This window comes from Miniopterus natalensis, chromosome 12 (assembly GCF_054644295.1).
Source record: "Miniopterus natalensis isolate mMinNat1 chromosome 12, mMinNat1.hap1, whole genome shotgun sequence".
In the NCBI taxonomy this organism is placed as follows: domain Eukaryota; kingdom Metazoa; phylum Chordata; class Mammalia; order Chiroptera; family Miniopteridae; genus Miniopterus; species Miniopterus natalensis.
The window spans coordinates 69,051,813-69,074,233 of NC_142092.1; the positions used below are offsets into that span (position 1 = coordinate 69,051,813).

The following is a 22,421-nucleotide window of genomic DNA, read 5'->3' on the forward strand; positions in this document are numbered from 1 at the left end:
GGAAGTGCTTTGTGCCCTGGGAGTGAGTGGGAGCTGGTGAGAGCAGCTCATCTGAGTCTCTCCCAGCTGCTGCGGGGGCCCTGGCAGGAGATGGGGGTGGCAGCAGCACATGTCAAGAGATGAGCTCTGCACCCCTGTGAGCTCCCCGTCCCCCACAGCCCGTCTGGCAGAACCAGTGCTCAGGAAGGGGCGGCCACGGAAGGGAGGGGCCCACATGAGAGACGTTATCTCCAGCCTCATCCCACCGAACAGGAACAGCCGAGCGGACAGCTGAGGAAGTGACCACTCCACGCCCCAGGACCTGAGGAGTGTGGGTTAATTGCCAGACTGGGACTGGAGGGTGGAGGTCAGCACAGGATGGACATCTGAACACAGCCTGTTCACTTCTCACTGCAACCTTGGAAGGCAGGCTCTGTCCACCCCCTTCTGCAGCTGAGGGAGCTGAGGCAACAGGAGACCATCCCGGATCATATCCCAGTGGCTGACAAAGCAGGATTCAAACCCCGTACTGTCTGACTGCAGAGTCAGAGCCATGAGCCTGGTTCACAGGCCACAGAGCCCGGAAAGCCTGGCAGGTGGGCCCACCGGGGTTGCTGGACCAGCAGCACCCTGCTATTATGCACCCGAGGCACCCACCCATGTCCCTGAGAGGCAAGTGCACATCAGGCACTAGGCACAGCAAGATGCAAAAATCAATGTCCAAAAACCCATTCCTACATACTAACAATGAAATTTCAGAAAAAGAATGAAAAAAAAAATTCCTTTTGCAATTGCAACCAAAAGAATAAGACACCCAGGAATAAACCTAACAAAGGGTGTGAAGGACCCACATACTGAACACTACAAAGCATCAAGAGAGACTGAAGAAGACATAATAAAATGGAAAGACATTCTATGTGCATGGACTGAAGACTCAACATAGTGAAAATGGCCATACTACCCAAAGCAATATACAGCTTTAATGCATCCCCATCAAAATCCCAATATCATTTTTTAAAGAAATAGAACAAAAATTGTCAGATTTGTATGGAACCACAAAAGATCCCAAACAGCCAAAGCAACCCTGAGAAAAAAGAACGAAGCTGGAGGGGTCACCCTGACTTCAAATTATATTACAGAGTCACAATAATCAGAACAGCATGGTATTGGCGGAACAGACACACAGACCAATAAAACAGAACCGAGAGCCCAGAAATAAAACCACAGGTATACAGGCAAATATTTTTTGACAAAGAAGCCAAAAACACACAATGGAGAAAAGAAAGTCTCTTTAATACATGGTGCTGGGAGAACTGCAAAGCCACATGCAAAAGAATGAAACTAGATTACAGTTTATCCCCATGTACAAAAATTAATTCAAAATGGATCAAAGACCTAAATAGAAGATCTGAAGCAATAAAGTACGTAGAAGAAAACATAGGTACTGAACTTATGGACCTTGGTCGTAGAGAGCATTTTATGAATTTGACACCATGACCCCAAAGGTAAGGGAAGTAAAGACAAAAATAAATAAATGGAACTATACCAAACTAAAAAACTTCTGCAACGCAAAAAACAACAACCTGACAAAACAAAAAGGCAACCAACCGAACGGGAGATGATATTTGCAAACAACAGCTCCTGACAAGGGGTTCATATCCAAAATATATAAAGAACTCATACAACCAATCAAACAATCCAATTAAAAGACAGAGGATCTGAACAGACACCTCTCCCAAGAAGACATACAAACAACCATCAGAGATATGTGAAAAGATGTCCAACTTCACTAGCCATTAGGGAAATGCAAATCAAAACTACAATGAGATACCATCTCACACCTGCTAGAGTGGCTGCTATCAACAAGGTAAGTGTTGGAGAGGTTGTGGAGACAAAGGAACCCTCATTCATTGCTGGTGGGATGTGAACTGGTACAACCACTATGGAAAACAGTATGGCAGTTCCTCAGAAAACTAAAAATAAAGTTACCAGCAATCCCTCTCCTGGGTATCTACCCGAAAAACTAAAACACATTTATTTGCAAAGATTTATGCACCCTTATGTTCACTGAAGTGTTATTCATGGTGGCCAAGACATAGAGACAACAAAGTGTCCTGTGATAGATGACTGGATAAAAAAGAGGTGGAGAGGTGGTGTACACACACACACACACACTATGGACTACACCTCAGCCAGGAGAAAAGATGAAATACTGCTGTTTGCAACACCATGGATGGACCTTGAGAATATTATGCTAAGGGAAATAAGTGAGTCAGAAAAAGCTAGGACTCATATGATTTCACTCATATGTGGGATATAAAACTGAAACTCATAGACAGACAGACAACAGTGTAATGGTTACCAGAGGGAAGGGGGTGGAGGGTAGTAAAGGGTAAAAGGGACCAAAAAGGAAGATCTAAATAAATGGAAAGACATTCTGCAATCATAGATCAAAAGGTTTAATATTGTTACGAGGACAATACTCACAAATTGATTTAAAAATTCAATACAATCATTATCAAAATCTCAGGTGGTTTCTTTGCAGAATTTTGACAAGTTGATTCTAAACTTTGGAACATCAAAGGACCAGGATAGTTAAAACAATCTAGAAAAAGTAGAACATAATTGAAGAATTCACTTTGTGACTGCAAAACTTTTACAAAGCAACAATAAAGTGGGGTTGTAGCCTAAGGACAGACACACAGATCAAAGGAAAAGAGTAGAAAGTCCAAAAATAACCCTTCACACTAATGGTCAATGGATTTTCAACAAGGGTGCCAGTGGGGGAAAGAGCAGTCATTTTACAAAAGTTGCTGGGACAACTGGATTTTCACATATGCAAAAGAACAAAGTAGGCCCCATTTCTCATACCCTATAAAATAATTAACTCAAAATGAATCAAAGGCCTGCGTTTAAGAGCTGAAACTATAAAATTCTTAGAAGAAAACACAGGAGTAACTCTTCATGATATGGGACATCAAAAGTACAAGTGACGCCTGGCCGGCGTGGCTCAGCGGCTGAGCATCGGCCCATGACTCAGGCGATCGCAGTTCGATTCCCAGTCAGGGCACAGGACCGGGTTGCAGGCTCAATCCCCAGCAGCGGATGTTCAGAAGGCAGCCGATCGATGTTTCTCTTTTATTGATGTTTCTATCTCTCTCTCCTTTTCCCTTCCTCTCTAAACTCAATAAAAACATTTAAAAATAAATTTTTGAAAATGTTTGTGACTCAAAGACCACCATCAAGAAAGTGAAAAAACAACCTACAGTATAAAGGAAAATTTTTGTAAATCACATATGTAATAAAGGACTTGTAACTAGAATACATAAAGAGCACTTACAACTCAATAATAAAAAGACAAAAACCCAATTTAAAAATGGGCAAATGATTGGAATAGACATTTTTCCAAGAAGACATACAAATGGCCAATAAGCATGAGAAGATGCGCAACATCATTAGTCATCAGGGAAACACAAGTCACAACTATAATGAGTTACTTCACACCCACTAGATGACTATAATCAAGGCAGATAATAGCAAGTGAACTGTTAGCAAGAATGTAACCCTCATATACTGTTGGTAGGAATGTAAAGTGGTGTAGCCACTTTGGAAAATAGTCTGGCAGTTCCTCAAAAAGTTAAATATAGTTACCATATGATCCAGCAATTCCACTCCTAGGGATCTATCCAAGAGAAATGAAAATCTACATCCACATAAAAACTGGTACTTGAGGGTTCACAGCAGCATTACTCATAACAGCTAAAAGCGAAAGCGAACCGAAAGTTCATCAGCTGATGAATGGGTATGTCTATAAAACGCAGATATCCACACAATGGAGTCTGATTCCGTAACCAAAAGCACTCAGACACACTATGATGTGGATTAACCTTGAAAACGTCATGCTAAGTGAAAGCCAATCCCAAAGAACTACCTATTGTATGATTCCATTTCTATGAAATGTCCAGAATAGGCAAATCCATGAGATAGAAAGTAGACTGGTGATTGCCAGGGGAAGGGGCAATGGGGGGAAATGGGAATGATTGCTAATGGGTCCGGACTTTCTTTTGGAGGCGATGAAATGTCCTAATATTGATTGTGGTGATGGTCACACAACTTGGAATATACTAAAACCCACTAAATTGTATACTTTAAATGGGTGGACTGTGTGGCATATGAATTACATCTAAAAAAACAAAAACTAATACAAAAAAACACAACAGACACATGGTAAGTCAGACGAAGGGAGGAAAAGAGAGAAAACAGATCAAGGAAGGGAAGCTGGGCAGGGAGTGCTGAGCAGAGGCAAGGTGAAGGCTGATGCTTCAGGCAGGGAGTCAGGCAAAGCCCTTGGTGGTGACATCCAACCAAGGCCCAGAGTGAAATGAGGTTGAGGGCTAAGCAAAGACTGGGGAAGAGCTGTCCAGAAGCGTGAACTTCAAGTGCAAAGGCCCTGAGATAGAGGCATGCTTGGCAAATGCAAAAGCAGCACAGAGGCCAGTAGCTGAATGGACCAGGGAGGAAAACAGAGGGATGAGGTTGGCAAGGGAGCAGGGGTCAGGTCATGCTGGACCTCCAAGGCCGTGGTGAGGGCTTTGAATCTTACTCTGACAGCGGTTCTGTCTTGCCACTGTGTAGTCTGGCCTTAAGACTGAGCAGCCCTGGTCAAGGTGGGTAGAAGGGCGAAGAGTGGAAACACTTCCCAAGCAGTCAAAGGCCCATGCTTAAAATGGGGGAAAGCTGGGGGCTACAGCTCCCATGCGGACCCTCAGATCTTCCCCCTCCCTCTCTGCTGGACCCAGCCCAGGCATTGGAAGCAGTTCCTGGAGACCTGAGGAGGAGGCCTACAATGCTGGGCATGTTGAAACACCCAGAGGAATTAGGATTAGTGTCTGGGAACAAAAGCCAAAACCAAATTGTGGCTCTCTCCCTTCCCCTTTGTGAGTCTGCCATGGGAACACCCAGCCAGGAAGCCTGAGGCCCCCTGGTGATTCCTGGCAGGCCAGGCCAGAGAAAGGCACGTGGAGCCCTCCCAGGCTCAGGTAACAGGCGTCTTCCGTCTTCCCTGGCAGGGCTCCACGGGATCAGGTGCTGGGCCTCCCTTTTATTTTCACAGGGATCTAAACACACAATATTAAATGCCACCACTCCCAAGGGAAGAAGCTCACAGCCTTGCCCTGGCCTACTCCAAGAGGTCACAGCAAGGGTAAAACACACCCCCCAACAGTGGCCATTTCCCGAGGACCTACTGTGTGCCACCTGGAACTCTTCACTGAAAGTTGGGTGTTATCGTGGCTCACTTTACAGATGGGGAAAGTGAGGCTTGGAACAGCTGAGTAACTGGCCTCTAGTCACAGAGCTGTGAGGTGCAGAGCCCAGTCTTGAGCCCAGAACCATCTGTGTCCACAGCCCATGTCACAGAGCCAGAGATGGCAGAGCCAGGACTTAGCCCTGTAACCGCCTCTAGGGCCCCTCTGGAGAGAGGGAGCTGAGAACCCCCAGTGTGGTGGCACAGGGTCCCAGACACAGGACAGGGGTGGGGAGGCGGGGTAGATAGATGTTCATTTAAAAAAAGGCAGGCATGAGGACGTCCAGCAGTTGGCCATGAGCCCAGGATGCGAGCTGGCCAGGCCAGGTTTGAGGAAATCTCAGAGACTCGATTCATTCAAAAACCTTTTATTAAACACTAAGTGCCAGGTACTGCTGAAGGCCCTAGGGACATAAACAGTGAACAAAACACACAGGCATTCCTGCCTTCAAAGGGCTTAGCGTCTGGCAGTGGGTAAGAGACAGACAAAATGAGGCAACCATATATCAGATGGTGTTAAGTGCTACAGAGGGAAAGGAACCGGGAAGGAGGCTGGCAGTGCCCAGGTGCGGGCTGAGTGAGGAAGAGATGGCAAGGGAAGGCCTTAACGGGAAGGTGGCATCTGAGCACAGAGCTAAAGGAGGTGAGAGTAATCTATGCAAATAATTGAGCAAAGAGCAGTCCAGGCATGAGGAACAGAAAGTACAAAGGCCCTGAGGTGAGAATGTGCCCGCCGTGCTTAAAAAAGTGCAAGGAGGCCAGTGTGGCTGGAGCAGAGTAAGTGACCGGGGAGAGTGGTGGGAAGTGCGATTGGAGAGGGTACCCTGGCTCCGACTTACAAAGGGCCTATGGAGGGGCCACAATCCCAGGCACCTGCACCGGCACAGGTAGGTGGGGAAAAAGAGAGAAAGATGCAGTGGGGGAGGGGCACAGGACCCTTCTCTTTCTTTCTGAACTGGAAGTATCAGCTGAGACCTTTTTTTAAAGCATGCCTGGGGGAAAATCAACTCCTCTGGAAGTCCTCTGATTGCAATGAGGTCAGAGGACAAACGCCCACACTCCCAGAAGAGCAGAGGCCCACTGAGGCAGAGCAAGACTAGGTTAGGGTCGTTCTGCAGGGCCACTGTCTTCATTTCTGTCCAAGAATTGTTTCCTGTAAGTGAAATTTAAATTAAAAATGAAAAAGGTAGTGAGGTTAGAAGGGCTGGTCAAAAACAAAAGGAATCTGAATCCCCATCTACCTGATTCAAGGCTGGGCCCACCCTCGCCCTGCTGGCAGGGCCGAGCCCTCTTGGGAAGAGATGAAGAAGCCCTGACCCTCCCTAGCTGGAGCTTCAGGCCTGAGCCTCCAGCTCCAAGCTGCCTGCCAGGGACAGGTAATTACAGAGCCTGGGTTTTTGGGGCAGCTTCAGGGGAGTCTTGTTTTTAGCTTTAAGATATACAATTAGACAGCCAAATCCCAGAGAGGCAGGGAGAGCCCTCCACCCAGCGACCACAGCCCACTGTGGCCATCACAGTGGCAGAATTCAGCTATTTCTGGGTTGCCCTGAAATAGAGCAGGGCATCCCACCAGGCCAGTGTCCTCAGGCAAGAACTCCCTTGGAGCTCCCATGGCCCCAGACCAGGGCCTCTATTCCACATCCACAAACACTGTGGGCGCCAGTTCCATCATGCAGGTGATGAGGGGTCAGCACAGTGGGAGCTACCTCCTGGCCACAGGCTGCCACACCCCCACAGGGTCCTTACAGACAGGTATCACTCAGAGTCCCTCCCCAGAACTGACATGGGAGCAAAGGCTCAGGGTGGCAAGCAGTGGTCACAGGAGTAGAATCAGAAGAAGGGAACCCAGGGCATTAGTGGGGCAGCCCAGGGAATGGGCTCCAGGGAGACCCCACAGCCACCCTCAGCACTCTACCTACCAGGCTGCCCAGCTCCAACTACTCATCTGCATGTCTGCCGTGTCACCAATGCTTGTCCAGCACAAAGCCTTGGCCTGGTAGGGAGCAGCTCTGTTGTGGCCAGAGCAGGACAGGGCTAATCAGTCTAAAGCCAAGATGAAAAATCCTTGGTTTGTCACAAACACACATTCCCAGGCCCTGCCAGAACTGCAGCCTCTGTAGGGCAGGGTTCTCAACCTGTGTACTAGTGACATTTTGAACCGGATAATTCTGTTTTTTTCAGGGGTATCCTGTGCATTGCAGGATGTTCAGCAGCATCCTGCCAGCAGTACAACTCCAGCTGTGACAACCAAAAATGTCTTCACATATTGCAAATGTTCCCCTGGGAAGGGGGGGGGGGCAAATCACCCCCAGCTGAGAACCAGTGATGCAGGCCTTGGATTAAACTTTTTAAACAAGCTTCCAGGTGACTGAGGCAGGCGCTGGGCACCCAGCTAAGAAAGGGCATATCCACCAGAACTGAGTGGGACCCCGGGGACCTCCCAGCCCCAGCTGTGCTCCTGGGTTCCTGAGAAAGCTGATCCCAGATTCCTCCCATTTGGCCCCTATAATGAGAGGTAACCCGAGCAAGACTCCATCATGAGTCCCTCCCCCTGGCTGGTGGACCCTGGGGGGCTGCCACAGCGTCCAGCCCGCAATACCCCCCCCAGCCACGCCCATTCTGTGATCTCCCAGTCCTTGGCTAGGTTTCTGGAGGAGGGAGGGGTCCTGGTAATGCAATCAAAGTTCTCAGCTAATGAAACTCAGCCAGGGAAAGGCAAGAGTCTAATAAGGAAACAATTTAAATTGACAACATCTGCCTGTGCTTCCCCTAAGAGAAGAGAGCACAGCCGCCTGGGGAGGGGCCTACCCCGGGGACCAGCCTAAGAGTCCATCCAGGGGCTGCGGGGCAGAGGAGCCTCATCCCGGCGACGTGGCCAGCGTGGCAGCCCAGCAGTGTCTGGCTCCTGCCAGGAATTCAAAGCCGTGTGCAGGGGAAGCAGTTTGTTGCAGTTCTGACACGAGCACCCCCTCCTGCAACACCATGAGGCAGCAAGAAGTTCCTAGAAGCCAAACCACTCTGTGCTTGAGACTGGAGCACTCAGAGGAGCCACCTGGTACCCCAAGACCCTTCTCTGCTCTCCCACTAAAAATGTGAGCCCTGAGGGTGGCCGGGGGATTGGAAGGGAGGCTGGGAGTAAAGACTAGGGGCAGCAAGTGACCCGCGGAAATACAGAATGGGCAGCACACTGGGGGATTCAGAAACTCCAATCAGAAAAGGGGTCGGGGTCAGCCGTTCTCTCAGGCTTGGTGGGGAAGCAGGAAGGATTCTGGAATTATGTGGACATGGGTTTGAATCCTGCCACTCGCCAGCCCAGAAACCTTGAAACAGATCAAAAAACCCAAAGTGGGCAGGTGCTGGCTTCCTGCTTCACAGACACAGGCACAGGGCCTTCCTGCTCTGCCTTCCGCACCGAGAGCCAGGCTGTGAGGCCGCTTCCCACCACCCAGGAGAATGAATGGATGCTCTTCTCACTTGATGCCAACGGGTAACCCCTCTTTCTCACTGCCCAAGAGCAGAGCAGACCTTTAAAGGGATCCAAAGTAACCTCTGGCTTTGACAAAGGGCTGGCCCACCTCCAAGCACCCGGGCAAAGGCCCCCACCACCTGATGAGGCCCAGCCTGGCTCCTGTTTCCCGGGCACCCTCCCATGAGCCAGGTGCCGCTGAAGCATTAACTGCTTGCACAACCACCGCCCACTCCATAGACGAGCAAACTGACACTCAGGGAGTCCACAGGTCCCACAGGAGGCGAGGGGTGATGTGCAGCTACACCCCATCCTGCAGGATAGCTGGGAAAATGCACCAACACATCGGAGCCATTCTCAGGGGATGTGGTGTTAGTGTTTTTGTGCTCTATGGGCTGACCCTTTGCCATGAGTCTCAATACCAGGGAAGAGGCAGCCTTGAGACCAGACTTACGCTAAAGGAGAGGCGGTGCATGGGTCCGAGTGCATGGTCACGGCTGTGGCACTGGGCCAAATCTGTCCCTGCTGGTGTCAGGGATAAGCCAGGTCAATCCAGGACAGGAGGGAGAAATGGGAAACTGCTGTAGTTCATAACATCAGCTTCCCGCCTCCTGAGCACTTTCTACTTAGGAGGCACCTGAGAGCTCTCCCTGCCGACCTTCCAGAATCCAGACTCCAACCCTGGGAGGTAGGAACCATCATCCCCATGTCACAAGATGGGGAACTAAGGCCAGGAACACCAAAGCCACCTGCTGCAGGTCTGGCTGGGAGAGGGCTGTAATCTGAACCCATTCCTGTCTGACCCTAGAATCGCAGACTGGGCTCCCATGCCAAAGTTGGCCCAGGTTGCAGGTCCTAGAAATGCAAAGTAAAAGACACAGCTGAGCTGTAGCAGCAATTTCCCCTCCTCCAGGACACACAACTGTAGAAAACACAGAGCTCTGGAGTTGGCTATGCTCAGGGAATTCCCCTCCCTGAGCCCCTGAGACTCCCAGCAGGCCTCACAAATCATGTGTGCGGGAGACAGAGAGGCCGGGCTTCAAGGCCAGTCTCTGCCACCCACTGGACCCTTGACTTCTCTGGGCCTCAGTCACTATTCTGCCCTATCTCATGGAGTTGCTGAGAGGCCCAATGAAAGAACAGGGCCAGGCACATACCCAGGGGGGACTCATGCTGAATGGGAACATGACCACCACCATCAGAAGTGACTCTGAGACAGACGCTCCAGCAGGAAGCCAGGCATGCAAGGCCCTGACAGAGCCCCCATTCCCTACTCCAGGACCCTGGACCAGGATCTCCCCAGGCCTTGAACCTGGCTGGGACGTCCAGGGAAGTGGACTGACAGGTGGCCTAGACGTGCCTGGTCTGCTCCTGGCTGACTCACGCCTGGGTGCTGTTTGAATCACCCCAGGAAGGGAAGAGACCAAAGGGAGGGATCCATATTCCCAGAGCCTGGTTCCTCAAATGGCTAGACTCAAGCAAGTCACAGGGATGTCCCTGTCCTCTTGAGCCCCTTCCCAAACCCATAGCCTTTTCTGAAAGCATCCTCCCTTCAACTACTGCGGCTGGACAAGTTGTTTCCTCTTCTGGGCCTGGGTCTTAGATATGGGGAAAATGGAACAAGGCTCCTGTGTCCCAGAGCACGAAAATCCAAGAGGCCTTTGTTTCACTTACTTCAGGGTGGTGCCTAACACATAGTAGGTGCTCAGTAAGTATCTCATGACTCAGTGACCTTCACAGCCCTGCTCTCCACGAGGGCTGCCTTAAACCTCCTTGCACTGATATGTCCACCCCTAGGAAAGAAGCTTCCCAGATGAGATAAGGCCATGTCCTCCAGCTCTATGCAGTCTGAGGGGTCTGGGATCACTGCTATTGCAGGATCTATCCCCAGGTGTTCCCACTGTTCTACACAGCATTCACCATGGCTCCCTAGACTTCTGAGATGACCAGGTAATAATAATCAGGGACTACTCAGCCAGAGTCACACATCACAGTGCCAGCATAGACTCAGGCCTGTTTTTCTAGCCATCTTCTGAGATTCCAGCCACAGGATCAAGGGCTTGGGGTCCTGGCTTACTAATCTCCACTGCCTCCCTGGACACCTGACTCTCCTGACTCTCCTGCAGACTTACAGACCGACCAGGGCTGATCGCTGCTTCTGTCACTCACTCCACAGAGCACTTACTACAAACCAGACCTAAGCGGGACACTGGGGTTACATCCAGAATAAGCCTGGGCCTTGGTCTAGCCTGCATCAAAAATGGGTGTGGCCATTTTCATCCAGGTCCATGCTGATTCCTATTTAGCTGACATGCAAAGCCTTGAGAGGTGTTGGAACCCAGGGTCAGGCCTTCTCTTGGCATGCAAGGAGAGTATCCAGTCAAAGGTCCATCTCCAAAGTGAGGGGTCACGGCCAGAGCAGGCAGAAGAGGTTAATGCCTCCCCTCTCCACTGTGCTCAGCACTTCTCTGAGAGCTGATGTGTCTGATGGTTTCCCCAGCTCATGGGCCCCAAGTCAGAGACCATGGCTGAACTGGCCATTGCTGGGCCCAGTGCCCAGCGCAGGACCAGGGCAGCTGCCTGGCTCTAATCACAAATATTTGCTGAATGGGTGAACCACAGGAAGAGAGAAGAGAAACAATTAAAGGCAGAGAGGGAGGAACATGGAACTTTCCTTTCTGCTCCCACCCCTGGATCCCCTCCAATAATTGCCCTAGATTAATACCAACCACTGCCAGCCTTTACTGAGTACTTACTCTGCGCCAGGGGCTATGAGTAATAATGGGTGTTAACTCATTTAACCCAAGGACCAAGAAGGAGCTTATTACCCCATTTCACAGATAAGGAAAGCAAGGCTCAGAGAGATTCCATGGTCTGGCAGCCTCAGGAGCCTGCCCTGCCTCTGAACTGATAAGCCCCACAGCCCAACAGCCCCAGCAGAGTTTGCAAGAGACAGAAGGAAAAGCCCCAGCCAAAGAAGACTACTGGCAACTGCCAAGATGTCTTATGGTCTCATAAACAGGTCAAGATGGCTCAGGCTGCCCTGCCAGAAAGGCCCTGGAAAGACCCAAGGACTTCCTCTAGGCCTCCAGGCACCCAAGAAGGATCCTCACTTTTGTCTAGAGGACTTTGGCACCCAGCCCCAGCACAGGTGTGGGGCACCTCAAGGCTGTTTCTGACACAGACATGTGCAAACAGCATCAGTGCACAGCTTGCAGATCCTCACGACAGTCCCCCAAAAGCAGGACTTTACAGGCCCTAGGGGCCCCTTCCAGACATGACCGCCACCCTGACAAAGGTGACATCATCCTGACTAGTATCAGGATGGGTGGTTTTTATCGGAATGCTTCTGAACTTTATGTAAACGGCACCACAAAGCACGTTCTCATCTCCAGCTTCCTTCCCTCAACACGGGGCCCAGTTGTGAGTAGCAGAAGCTCATTCCCACTGTGCACAGCAGGCTCTAGTCTTGTTTTTATTCATCTCATGATGACAGAGGTGGGAAGTCACTCCCCTCAGATGACAGCCATCTCCCCTTCTGCCACCTGGAGCCCCAAGTGGTCACCCCCCTGGCTGCCCTTGATTCTAAAATACAAATCTGACTGATTCACACTCTTCAGTGGTTGCCCTCAGATAAAGTCCCAGCCCTTCCCTGTCCGTTCCCAGACTCCAAGCCCCCAGGTCGCTGGCTCTTCCTTGCTCAGCACTCTTGCCTTTGCCTCAGTCTGCCCTGGGCTGCTCTTCTCCCACCACCTGCTAACCTACTCATCCCTGGGACCAAGCCCAGCATCACTTCCCGGTGAGGGAACCTGCAGGGGCAGCGCTGTGTCCTCAGGAACCAGAATAGGACCCCCCACACAGAAGGTGCTCAGGAAATTGCCCCTGAGGGACTAGGGGCTGGGGGAGCCACAGGTGTGCTGCCTCCGTCTGCAGAGAAGTCCAGCACTGTCAGACAGGAAGTGGCGGGAGATAAGGGCACCTTGCGTGAGAACAGGACCCAGACTTCCGCCCTCCCCTGCACCCTCCCCAGCACCCTCCCAGCACCTTCCCCAGCACCCAGCTAAACCTCTCAGCAGGTTTAGTCTGTTTTCAGCTGCCAGGTGCCTGGTCCTGTGCTGAGCGGGTGCCCTGATCTCAAGTAGCTTTCCCATGTCTGTATGAGCACCCGCATCCCATTTGGTGGAGGAAGTCAAGGCTGAGAGGACAAGACAGTTGGCCATGGTCACAGAGTCTGACGACAGCTGCCAAGATCCAACTGCAGAGCCTGGGGCAGCTCCAGCCCCCTCCTCTTCCCCATACCCCACAAAGGGCCCACCTAATACAACCCAGTGGTGCCCCCAGCTGCCTGGGACTCAGGCGAGGGCTGCTCCTGACACAGACTGATACCTCTGGCACCAGTAGGGAGCGGCTGGAGCCCAGCAGCTGGCAGCAGCCAGCACACAGTCCAGCACCATTAGCACCCATACTGGCTCAGTGCCAAGGAAAAAATGTCCGAGCCCTACGCCAGTGCCAACCCGTGGCAGGAAGCACCAGGACTAAGATGCAACAGAGGCTACTCCTGCCCACAGGCTGGGGAAGGAGCTGAGAGTTATGGAAGGGGATTGTAATGTCCTCTAGTGATGAGGGCCCACAGTGGGTATGCAAGGCCAAAAGAAGCCAGGGAAGGCGTCTTGGAGGAGGTAATCCTTGGGCCAAGCAGCTCAGCTAGATGAAGCAGAGGTAGAAAACTTGAGGTCAAGGCAACTGCAGAAGCCAAAACAAAAAGAGTATAAGCCTCCCCAAGACCATACCAGCCCCACCCAGTGGGAGCACTCCAGCTCTCACTGGCTCAGAGCCATGCCCTCCAAGGCAGGGCAGGTTCACGCCAACAGACCCCATGGGGGACCCTGAACTCCAGTGTAAGGCCCTGTCCCTAGACATTTGGTGTGCTCCTCACCCGCCCCCACCCCTCCAGAGGGCAGAGAAAGAGCCCCATTTGGGAAGTACCTCTGCCTGCAGCACCCCAGTCAGTCGTGGCCCACAGGAAGTGCCAGCTATCACAGAGGGGCAACCGAGGCGCACCACCTAGCCCACTGCCATGACTAAGCCCAGGGACAAGAACGACTGCAGCAAGTACCATGCTTCTCCCACATGCCAGGAGCTGGACATCTGACAGGCATTATCTCACTGTGTCCTCCCAAGAACACCGCAAGGCAGGCACCAGCAGCCCTGCTGGGTAGGGAGGGCCCCTGAGGGACTGAGTCCCTTGCCAAGGTCACACAGGCAGCAAAAGGCAGACACGGGACGGGAACTTTTGCTTGTCCGGATAGGCAAAAGGTCCTCCAGCACAGCTCCTTCCTCCTAGTGCTGGAACAATCTGGCTGGAGAGGCTGCGGCTGGCTACTACCAGTTGATATGAGGGGGAGGTGGCTCCAGGACTGCATGTGAGAGCTGTTCCAAGCCCAGGATGCCAAAAGAAGCTTAGAGCAGAGACCAAGGGTTTGCAACCACAGCCCAAGCAGACACCCAGGCCAGGTGCAGGCTGGGCAGCTTCAGGCCTCACTCGCCAAGGCCACCAATAGCACAGTGTGACCTCATGGAGAGCCAGAAGGCCCAGAGGTGACAGACCTCAAGTCACAGAGCCCATCTAGGACCCTGGGGACAGGTCTGGTGTCCCCACAACCCAAAGCACTTGCCAGGCAAGGTGGACAATGAAGAGAGACACTCCTCTTCCGGGTCTCTTTCTAAGCCAACCCAATGTCTCTTCCCAGCTCAAGCCTTTCTATGGCTGTCCGGATGACATAAGGATAAATCTATACTGGTTACCATGGGCGTTATACTGCCTGTCCCCAGCAACAGGCAAATGACTGCAGGTTTTACCACGTGGCAGTCACCAGACACCACACACTGAGTCCCCAGACTCCTAAGGCCCAAGAACAGACACAATAGCAGCAATCACAAGGCCCAAGCAGAGCTTCCTGATTGCAAGTCAGAACTTCGAGGTATTGAACATGTGGAGTTTAAAGGCACTCAGGGCCCCTCGCCACCCAGAAGCAAGCAGGGCGCACAGACACACAGTGTGGTTGCTGCCAAGAAGCCCTGGCCAGGGTCACTTCCAGGAGAGGCCTCAGGGAACATCCTTGCCTCTACAGAGTCAGATCACCTCAGGTCAGGGCTTGCCAGTGCCAGGCTGGAGGGCAGATTACAGGGGCTGCCACGTTGGCACCTGCAAAGGCCAGGTCCAAGCAGACACCAAGGACAGACACAGGCTGGGTAGCTTCAGGCTTCACCAAGGGCACCAGCAGCACAGTCTGACCCCAAGGGAAATCAGCTGACCTATGCCACCACCTGGCTGCCAGGGGTGCCCTCTATGGTTTTCCAGCAGGACTTCTCTCCTCAGGTGTCCACCTCCTCATGCCCCCTGACTGCATGTGGAAGGCCTTCCACAGGGGCCCCAGGGACCAGGCTGGTCCAAGCAAACGGAGGGAGGCAGATCATGGTCAGGGATCTGAGGGCGGTCAGTGGGGTCAGGAGAAGCCTAGAGCAGGCAGTCCACGGAGGAGGCAGCTGCAAAGCCCCTTGGGCCAAAAGCTGCCATGAGGCACTGTTGCCAGATATTCTCATTTAAAAAACACCAAAAGTCTGGATTTTTATGTTGTCAAGAACTATTAGAGCACTGTATGAGGCAAAAAACCCCAGCTACATTTGGTTACTGTGCAGCCTCTGAACTTCCATCTCCCGGCACCTACCAAGCACTAGATGTGGTGCCAAGCACTTCAGGATGAAGAAACCCACCTGCCCACTCTGTCTGCCACTGCCCAGCCAACTTAACTGTCCCTTACTGGGTGCATCAGGCTCCCTCCCTTTCATCTTCTCCACCAGCAGCCAAGAGCCATCAGTCTAATTGGCAAACCATACTGCTCCCCTGCCCCTTGGCTAGATCCCCAGGGTCAGGAACCATCCAGCCCAGCCCCCCGCATATCTTCATTCACTCCAGCCCCACCCTGACCCTCTTTGCACCCCAACCATGCCAGCCCTTTGCCGAGACCACTGACCAAGTGCCTTGCAGCCAAGGGTCTCTATCCTAAAGGCTCTTCCCAACCTCTCTCCAATCTAGTTCTCCTTGGCCTTCTGGGCTCCTCTGAAGGCCACTTCCTCAGGGAAGCCCTCCTCCCCATTGCAATGATGTGCCCCATCACGAGATCATGAGCTTCATGAAGTCAAGAACTGTGTCCAGCCTGGGGTGGGTGCCTAATCAACACCTGTCAAACAAATGGACAGATGACTGAACAGAAATGCCTTCCCCAATTGGTCCACCAGGATCTAATGGAATTCTAGGGAGGATCTGTCCCAGATCTGCCCGGCTCTGACATCTCCGTGATGCCCACCAGGTGCACTGCCCCCACCTCATGGGGAGTTCCATGGAAGCAGGGCTGCCTGGTCCCATTCATCTCGGAGCCCAGGACCAAGGAGTGCTCAATAAATGTGGCCTCCTCCCTCCCCACACTCAGTCTCCAGTGTTCCTGCTCTGTGACAGAAAATGGATGCGCTGCCCACCTCGGGGTCCCACAGCACCTCCATATCTCTGGCCCCTCGGGCCCAAGGGACAAACCATGTGTCATCTTCACACCACCCTCCCTCCACACCAAGATGTGTGTGAGAGCAGGCATCTCAGGGTAGCAGATCCCAGTAGCATTCAGCAGCCTTTTCCAAGGAGGGAGGGGGAGGGCCTTGAGAAGCGGAGACCCGGCCAAGCCTGCGGTGTGTGTGCAAAGACCTGGCTTGGCCAGGCCTGGGCACTGGGCCTCCAGCTGCAGAGTTGGCCTGTCCAAGGCCTTCTTCATGCCCCAAAAATCTCAAACATCCCTCCAAGGCCTCCCATCCCAGCTGGTTCAAGGCCTGGTCCATGGAGGGAAAGCAGTGCCTGTACTGGGAGCAGGCATGCCCTCTTTCAACAGGTTGCCCAAATAAATATCCCACTGATGAGACAACTGAAGATTCAAAGATGCCAAAGAAGAAGTGGAGGAGGAGGTGTCTTCCCAAGTCACACAGTCTCCTTCTTGGAGAGCCTGGCACCCAAGTCCAGAGCAGAAGAAGCCCCCTTCTCTTTCTGGCCCTGCCTGACCCCTTTATGCAGAAGGGGTACTGAGGCATAGGGGACAGAGGTCAGGGCCAGACCAGAATCTGCCCAGCTGTGTCCTTAGCTCCTCCCATGAAGTGACCTGAACAAGTGACTTCTCTGCCCCAGACCTCAGTTTTCTCATCTATTGGCTAAGGAGGCACTCTCCCCCTGTCTCCTCCAGAGAGGACCTGTAAGGTAAATCAACACCTCCGTCTCACTCCCTTCCCTGACACCGCCAGCCACGTGCATGGGGCAGGCTGTAGGACCAGTGCCAGCTGGACACAGAGACCTCTCAAGATTGGGATTCTACCTGCCTGAAGGACTGGCTCGAGGCTGGAAACCTGCTCCCAGCCCACCGTGGGGAGACCACAGCCCAGCCCACTGTTTCCTGACTCACCAGACTTGACTGGGACCACTTGCACCCCCTGGGGACCCCTGGGAAAGCCTCCAGGTGCCATTTGGATGCACCCGCTTAGAAGGCTTCCCTCCGGACAAGCCTTGGCACATGCCCACTATACTACAGTGCTAGTCCGTGCCTGGCCCCAAATCCATGGCAAGTGACTTCAGCCCCACCTACATCTATGTCCCCAGGGCCCCTTAGCCTCAGATCTCACAGTATCTAGCTCAGTGCCTTGAAATTATCCATATGTGGAGTTTCCTGTACCCCCCAACCCACTGAAAAGCAGCTTCTTTAAAGGTCTGGCAACATCACATGGGGCTAGAGCTGCTTCCAGCCCTCTGCCACCAAAGCAAGGCAGGACTTTGGAGCTGGACCGGCCCAAATTGAAATCACAGTTCTGCTACTCCCTAGCTGAGTGACATGGGCCCATCACTTTAGATCTCCTGACCCCAGTTTCCTCATTAGCTCAAGGGGTGGTTCGAGGATCATGCATTCAAGGTGCTCAGCAGGTGCCTGGAGTACGGTAACGGAACAATCAAAGGCAGTTTAAGCCCTAAGATAGAAGGGTTATTTTCCCAAATAAATTACCAGCTAGGTGACCTGTGGCATGTGGCTTCACATCTCTGGCCTTGGTGCCTCTCTGGATGGCCAAGAGGATTAACGGACATACCATCTGCAAACTCTCTGCACCGCACTGGGCACATAGCACGGGCACACAGAACATGGAAGCTGTGAGGATTATGGTTCATAAAGAGGCGGCAGAAAGATGACGCTGGGAACAGTGTGACAAACCACCTGTTCTACCTGCTCAAAGTGGGTCAGGCTGGAGCTGTGTACCCAGCTGTTGCTATGGCACCCAGCATATAGGAAAACATTCCAACTAGGAAGGCGGTGCTGCATGGGTGGGGCCTGGAGCCTGCTTCTCTCAGACACCACCCATGCCACTGCTGCCACCAGTCTCTGGGCTATCTCAGGGGTCACTGGATTTGAGGCAAGCATGCTACTGGGTCTAGGTCCAGGACCTAAGCAAGTCTCATCACCTCTAACCCTACACCAACTCTAAAACATTGGGGCCTGTTTGTTGGAGGGGTAGGCTGTGAGGTGGGGTTCTCAGGCTGCAGACCAGTGTGGGTGGGATCGGAGTGGAGGGGGTAAAAAAAAACCCCCCCAAAAAACCTCAGAAACCCCATCTCCTGAGCAATATCCAAAGCTCTAAAGCAGCCTCAGATCACAACATTGATGTCTGTTCTCTCCAGCCACACCTGCACAGCAGCAAACAGGAACCCAGGAATCCACTAAGTGCCTGCTTTGGGGGGGCTCAATGTGAGCTCCTCCCTCCTCAGCCCCACTCAGGTTTCATCCACAATGAAGGCTGGGAAGGGCTGTTTGGGCTGGGCCGGGTTCAGGGAATCCATGGCCCCTTGCCAGGAGGGAAGAAGGGGAGGCAGAGGTGAAATCCAGCAGCTGTGGGCTGAGAGCTAGAACTTTCCAGACTTTCCCGGACGAGGGGGCAGGTTTAAAGCAATGGAAAGGCTGACAGGTAGGGTGACAGTGGTCCCAGGGCCTGGGAGGCCAGGAGAGACCTGGGGCTCCACCAAGGATCCAAGACCCTTGCTCCACCCCCAACTCACGTGTAGGTCCCCTACTGACTCTAGCTAGTCCCCCTAAGACCTGGGAGGGACGAAGGGCTGGGGCTCCTCTGCCATAGAAACCACAACTATTGCAACAACTTGCTGAGCCATACATGGTATATACATTATCCATTCCCCCTCCCAACTCTAGGGGTGAGGATGACCTCTCCCATTTCACAGAAGAGGAAACTAAGGTTCAAAGGCAGAACAGAATAGTGGTTAGAAACACATCCTGAGTTTGAATCTGGGCTCTGCTGTATTAACTCAGGCAAATCACTCCCTTTCTGAGCCTCGGTTTCCACCTCTATAATATGGGGATAATAACCCTGGCTAGTGTGGCTCAGTTGGTTGGAGTCTCATTCTGTACACCAAAAGGTAGTGGGTTCAATTCCTGGTCAGGGGGAGTGTGGGAAGCAACCAATCGATGTCCTCCCCCTTCTCTCTCCCTTCCTCTCTCTAAAATCAATAATAAAATAAAATGGGGATAACAATCCTACAGGCCCCCCCAACCCAACCTCCACCCTCCTCCATGGCATAGTCAAAGAGCTAAGTGAACGGTGCTAGTAAAATGGAGAGCACAATACCAATAATTGCTGGTTGTTGGAATCACAGAATTTAGGTAACTTGCCCAAAGTCACCCAGCCAGTGAGTGGTCAACCCAGGCCCTAGCTATGAGCACAGCCCTTTCCCTGAAACCTTCGGCTGCTGTGTGAGTGGCCCCAGGATCACAGGCTTCCTAAGCAACCGTATGTATGCCACGCCATCCCCACTACCCACCCCTCAACGGAGGGCAGCCCTTGTCTGAATTCCTCAGATAAGCAGCTCCCAGTAGATTGGAGAATCTCCAGGCCTAAGTGGGCCCAAATGTACCAAAAAGGCACCCCACCCTGTCCACACCAGAGATTCCTAAATCTGGGTTAGGCTCTATGGCTCTCCTCCCCTCCTCCCAACAGAACATTCGTCCACCAGATACATCCAACAGGTCTCCAAACAAGCCAAGTTCAGTTAACAACTGCCTCCTGGACCTCCCTGGCAAACCACTTACTTTCTCTTTCTGGGCCTCAGTTTCTCCCTCTGTTAACAGGCACCCCACCTCAGAACCGTGATGCAGCTCCAGCTGAGCCCACAAGAAGGCCTAAGGAGCAGAGGGACAGACCAGGGAAGAGAACCAGCAGGACCTAGGCACTGAGCCAGGTCCTGCACTGCCTTCTATCTGACACATCTCCACAACTCTCACAGAGACCTTTACTGGACCCAGAAAATGACAGAGCTAGGCCTCACAACCTCATCTGTCAAACTCCAAGGCACTCTCCCTGGCGGGCCAGGACTATGGGACCCAAGGTGGGCCCAGTCAGTGGGTGCAGCTTGGGAACTCAGTCGCCCTCATCAATGAACTGGGCAGCTGGACCTGCAGCATGGGGAACACAAAACCAAAGTCGATCAAGCCTCTGAGACCGGGCTGCAACCTCCTTGACAAGGGCATTTGCAATGCAAAGCAGCCCAATCCCAGCTAGAAGAGGACTGTCACTCAGAGGGGGTTGGGCAGGCCAAAACCCAGCCACCTCCCTCCAGGCAGACCAGGAGTGCCTGGGGTCTGGCCTTCCCAGAGCTGGCAGTGCCCAGGGAACCTGTGGCTGGCGGTGGGCTCTAAATCATATGCCAGCCTGAGTGGCCATCTGGGTGCAAGGTGGCCTGGGTGCAAGGGCCCATCTCAGCCCCTCACGGTACAAACTCACTGGGCTCTGTGCAAGTCTGCAGAATGGAGCTACAGCAGGCTGCATGTAGGGCCCCAAGAGGGGGCTGAAAGAACAGACCCCCAGGGATCTGGCAGGTTACCTGCAGGCGGGTGCAGGCCCCCAGTGAGATTCCTCAGGCCCAGACCTCCCAGATCGCTCAGCCCTGCCTTGTGCAAACTTGTCCCAGACACACACAACGCTTAGGACTTTCTGGGCCCCACGGGGGGCCTTCACGTTCGCCAAGTGGCTAGATCTCGATTACCACCCCCTCCCCCGCAGGCGAGACTGCCCCAGCTCCTACCTTGACGACAAGCTGACAAAATCCCCGCCATCCAGCAGTCGGACCTTGCAGAAGAGGACCCCGTTCACGAAGGGGACCGCCGTCAACTCCTCCAGGGTGAAAGTGGTTTGGAATTTGAATTTCTTCTTCTTCATCAAGAAAGCCATGAGTGAGTTCCCTGAGTCTGAAGCCCCGAAGGCCAAAAAAGGGGGAGAGCCAGAAATCCCCAGGATTCCTTTCCCTACACCACACCCCCTCCTCAAAACACCAGAGCCGGATCCCGCCCAGATGGTGGCGGAGGCGGCAGAGCGGGCAGGGATCTGAGTCCGAGGGCCCCGGTCTGAGCGACCAGTCCGGTTCGCGGGTCGGCTGGCTTCAACCTCGGGGGGTTGGGGCTCGGGCGGGCTCCGAGTGGCCAGGGGCTTCACCGGCATGTAAACAACGGGACATGGCCCAAGGAACAAGGACAGGAGTGCCGCGCGGCGCGCGACTGGCCGCGCTGGCCGGCAGCATCCCGACCCGAGCGGTCCCCGAGTAGCTCAGGCCGCGCGGCCGAGCGTGGCAGGCTGACCGGTGAGACTGAGGGCGGCGGGCGCACCGGTGACTCCGAGGGCGAGGGGCGGCCCCGCCCCCGCCCCGCTAGCGGCCGGGGGAGGCGCCCTCGCTGCACACGCCCCCGCACCTGGGTGCCAGGCGGCTCGTGCAGGTGAGTCGGCGGAGGCTGAGGGCACCCCCAGGCGGCGGCCGGGAGCTCTGCGGGGGCCTCTCCAGGAGGCGCGCTGAGGACGCTCCGGGCTGGAAACTTCCGGCCGCGACCCCTCCGGGCCGGCACTGGGTCCGGCCCCTGGCAGCGAGGTCGCCGCCTCCTCCGCCGTCCGGGGTCCCGCACCGCGGGCCCCGGCGGAGCTGAGGCGCCCTTCCGGCCGGCCGGTGGCGCCGCCTCGCCCGCCGCCTCTGCCCAGCACTCCCTGAGCAGCAGCGCCGCCGCCTGCGCCCCCGACGCTGCGACCCCAGCCTAAGGCTGCACGGCGCAGCCGCGAGAACTCCGAGGCCCAACACCGCCGCCCGCGGAGCCGCGGCTGAGCGCAGGAGGGGCGGGGCGCCGGTGGCGATTGGGCGGCCCGGTGGAGCGTGATTGGCGGATGGTGGAGGCAGAGCCGGATCGGGGCGCATGGATTGGTGCGTCGCGTGGCCGGCCTCGCCTCCGTGGGGGCGGAGCGGAGGGAAAGACCGAGGGGCCGCGGCGAGGCGGTGGGAGGTCGCGGGGCGGGAAGCCGGGGCTGCAGGAGCGAGGAGGGCGCGAGCGAAGGAAAGAAGGAACAATGAAGAGAAGGAACGATATGAACACTATGGCTAGAATGGCCCTCCAGTGTCCCCCGCAGCCTGAGCTAGCTGACCATTTAGGCCCAGAAGGTAGCAAGTCCCCCCCGCCTTTTTTTGCTTCTTTCTTTCTTTTTTCAGAAAACACACCCAGAGAGGTGGCGAGGCCTAGGCCGAGCAGGTCCTAAGCCTCTGTGTCTCCA

The 22,421-nt window shown here is 53.8% G+C and overlaps 1 protein-coding gene across 1 annotated transcript in view; it reads right to left on the reverse strand.

The window, feature by feature from the left end:
• EEIG1 (estrogen-induced osteoclastogenesis regulator 1) overlaps nucleotides 1-21,475 on the reverse strand; it is a 34,035-nt gene extending 12,560 nt beyond the window's left edge. The window contains exon 1 of the mRNA XM_016211022.2: nucleotides 20,920-21,475. Coding sequence (XP_016066508.2) covers nucleotides 20,920-21,332 — 413 coding nt within the window. The 5' untranslated portion in view covers nucleotides 21,333-21,475. The remainder of the gene's footprint in view (nucleotides 1-20,919) is intronic.
• Nucleotides 21,476-22,421: the final 946 nt, after the last annotated feature.